At 48.7% G+C, this 1,596-nt stretch overlaps 1 protein-coding gene across 1 annotated transcript in view; it reads right to left on the reverse strand.

Moving 5' to 3' along the window:
• Positions 1-208: 208 nt before the first annotated feature.
• The window catches only part of DRGX (dorsal root ganglia homeobox), a 30,571-nt gene continuing 29,183 nt past the window's right edge, over positions 209-1,596 (reverse strand). Inside the window, exon 7 of the mRNA XM_006916927.1 lies at positions 209-474. Coding sequence (XP_006916989.1) covers positions 209-474 — 266 coding nt within the window. The remainder of the gene's footprint in view (positions 475-1,596) is intronic.

Here is a 1,596-nt window from a genome sequence, read left to right on the forward strand (position 1 = left end):
AAAGAAGCCAGGACAACACAGGCCCACTGTTGAGACTCCAGAAGCATTCTCCAGACACCAAAGGAGCTGTGGGTCTCACTCCCTTCCTGAATCCAAGCGGAGGTTTTCGGGCAGCAGGCTTCTCCTTGCTCTTTTGAGTTTTCCACAGGGCTAAGGCTGGGAGAAGCAAGGGGTGGGGCGGGGCACCAGGCTTGGGCACTCCGGACCCTCATACACTCTTCTCAACCTCGCTCTGTTCCTTGGCAGAAGGGGTCTTGTCCTGGCTGCCATCAGGGGGTGCCGGCTTGGCTGCAGGGCTAGGGCTGCTGCTGGTGGATGGCAGGAGGTTGGCTGACTGCAGGACGGCTTCTGAGTGCTCACGAGCCTTCATGCGCAAGGCGGCCACACTGGCTGTGCGGTTACTCTGGCAGCCATAGGTGGGGAGAAAGGAGAGCCCCATGGGATCTGGGACACAGCAAGAACACAGCGGGCCCCCTGGAAGGAGGAAAAACAACAGGCTGCCATCACTGCCCACATTCTGACCCCAGGACTTGGGTTGGGGCAAAGAACTGATCAATACTGCTTGGTTCTGGGCACTAAAGGGAGGGTTGACAAATGCTCAGGACCCCAAAGGTACACAACTCAAGAGATCCAGTTGATAATCCAAAGGATTATCAGAGCAGTGGAGAGAACTGGACAGTCCTGATTCCCTTACCAATCAGCTGTATGGCCTTAGGCCAATATCTTGGCTTCCCTGAGCGTTAACTTCTACTTCCATAAAATGAAATGATACCTACCTCGCAGGATCATTATGAGAATCTAATGAAATAATCTCACAATCCCCAAACTATGTGCCAAACTCACAGGGAGAGTTTAAATATTTGAAGTCAAGGGAAATTCAGCTACATCTGTCAAATGCCATACATGATGCTAGCTAGAGGCAGCTGATAGCTTTAACACAAGGTCACACTGAACTCCTTTCAAGGACATTATATTTTTGTGAAGCTGAATTTACCTGTGTTTTGCAAACACCACACAAAAACCCACATAGAACATAAAATGAGCATGGTGGCATCCAATATGATTCCAAGATCACAGAAGCTATGCAGAGACTATCAGGAACACACCCCATTAGAAGATCATGGTAGCTACTTATGAATGAAAGAAAAATATTATTCTTCTTTTAATTTATAAATATAAGTCTTCCAATGGCTACTAACCTGTTGGGACATAAACACTTATTGAGTTGCTTGGACTTAACCATTTAATGAACAGAACCATTGAATATTTCTTATGACCCAAGAGTGTCCTGAAAATTTAAGTGAGAACCTCAAGGCACTGTGAACTGAGGATTGAGAACCTCTGAAGGACTGGGTTGGCAAGCACTTAGCACAGGTCTGATGTGTGTAATGGGCCTTCGGAACAATTACCTGGCCCGAGCCTGCCAGACAGCCCTGAGTGAGCCATTCCAGGAACAGGGACAGGATGGCCCTCTGCCATGCTCAGGTTGAGGAGCCTCCCTCTTCATGGGTCATCCTCAGGCATGCATGTATTCAGCAACTATACCATGAGCACCTGGGGCCTTGTCCTTGCACTGTTTTCGGCCCTAGTGATAAG

The sequence above is a fragment of the Pteropus alecto genome, unplaced genomic scaffold (genome assembly GCF_000325575.1).
Source record: "Pteropus alecto unplaced genomic scaffold, ASM32557v1 scaffold287, whole genome shotgun sequence".
Lineage (NCBI taxonomy): Eukaryota > Metazoa > Chordata > Mammalia > Chiroptera > Pteropodidae > Pteropus > Pteropus alecto.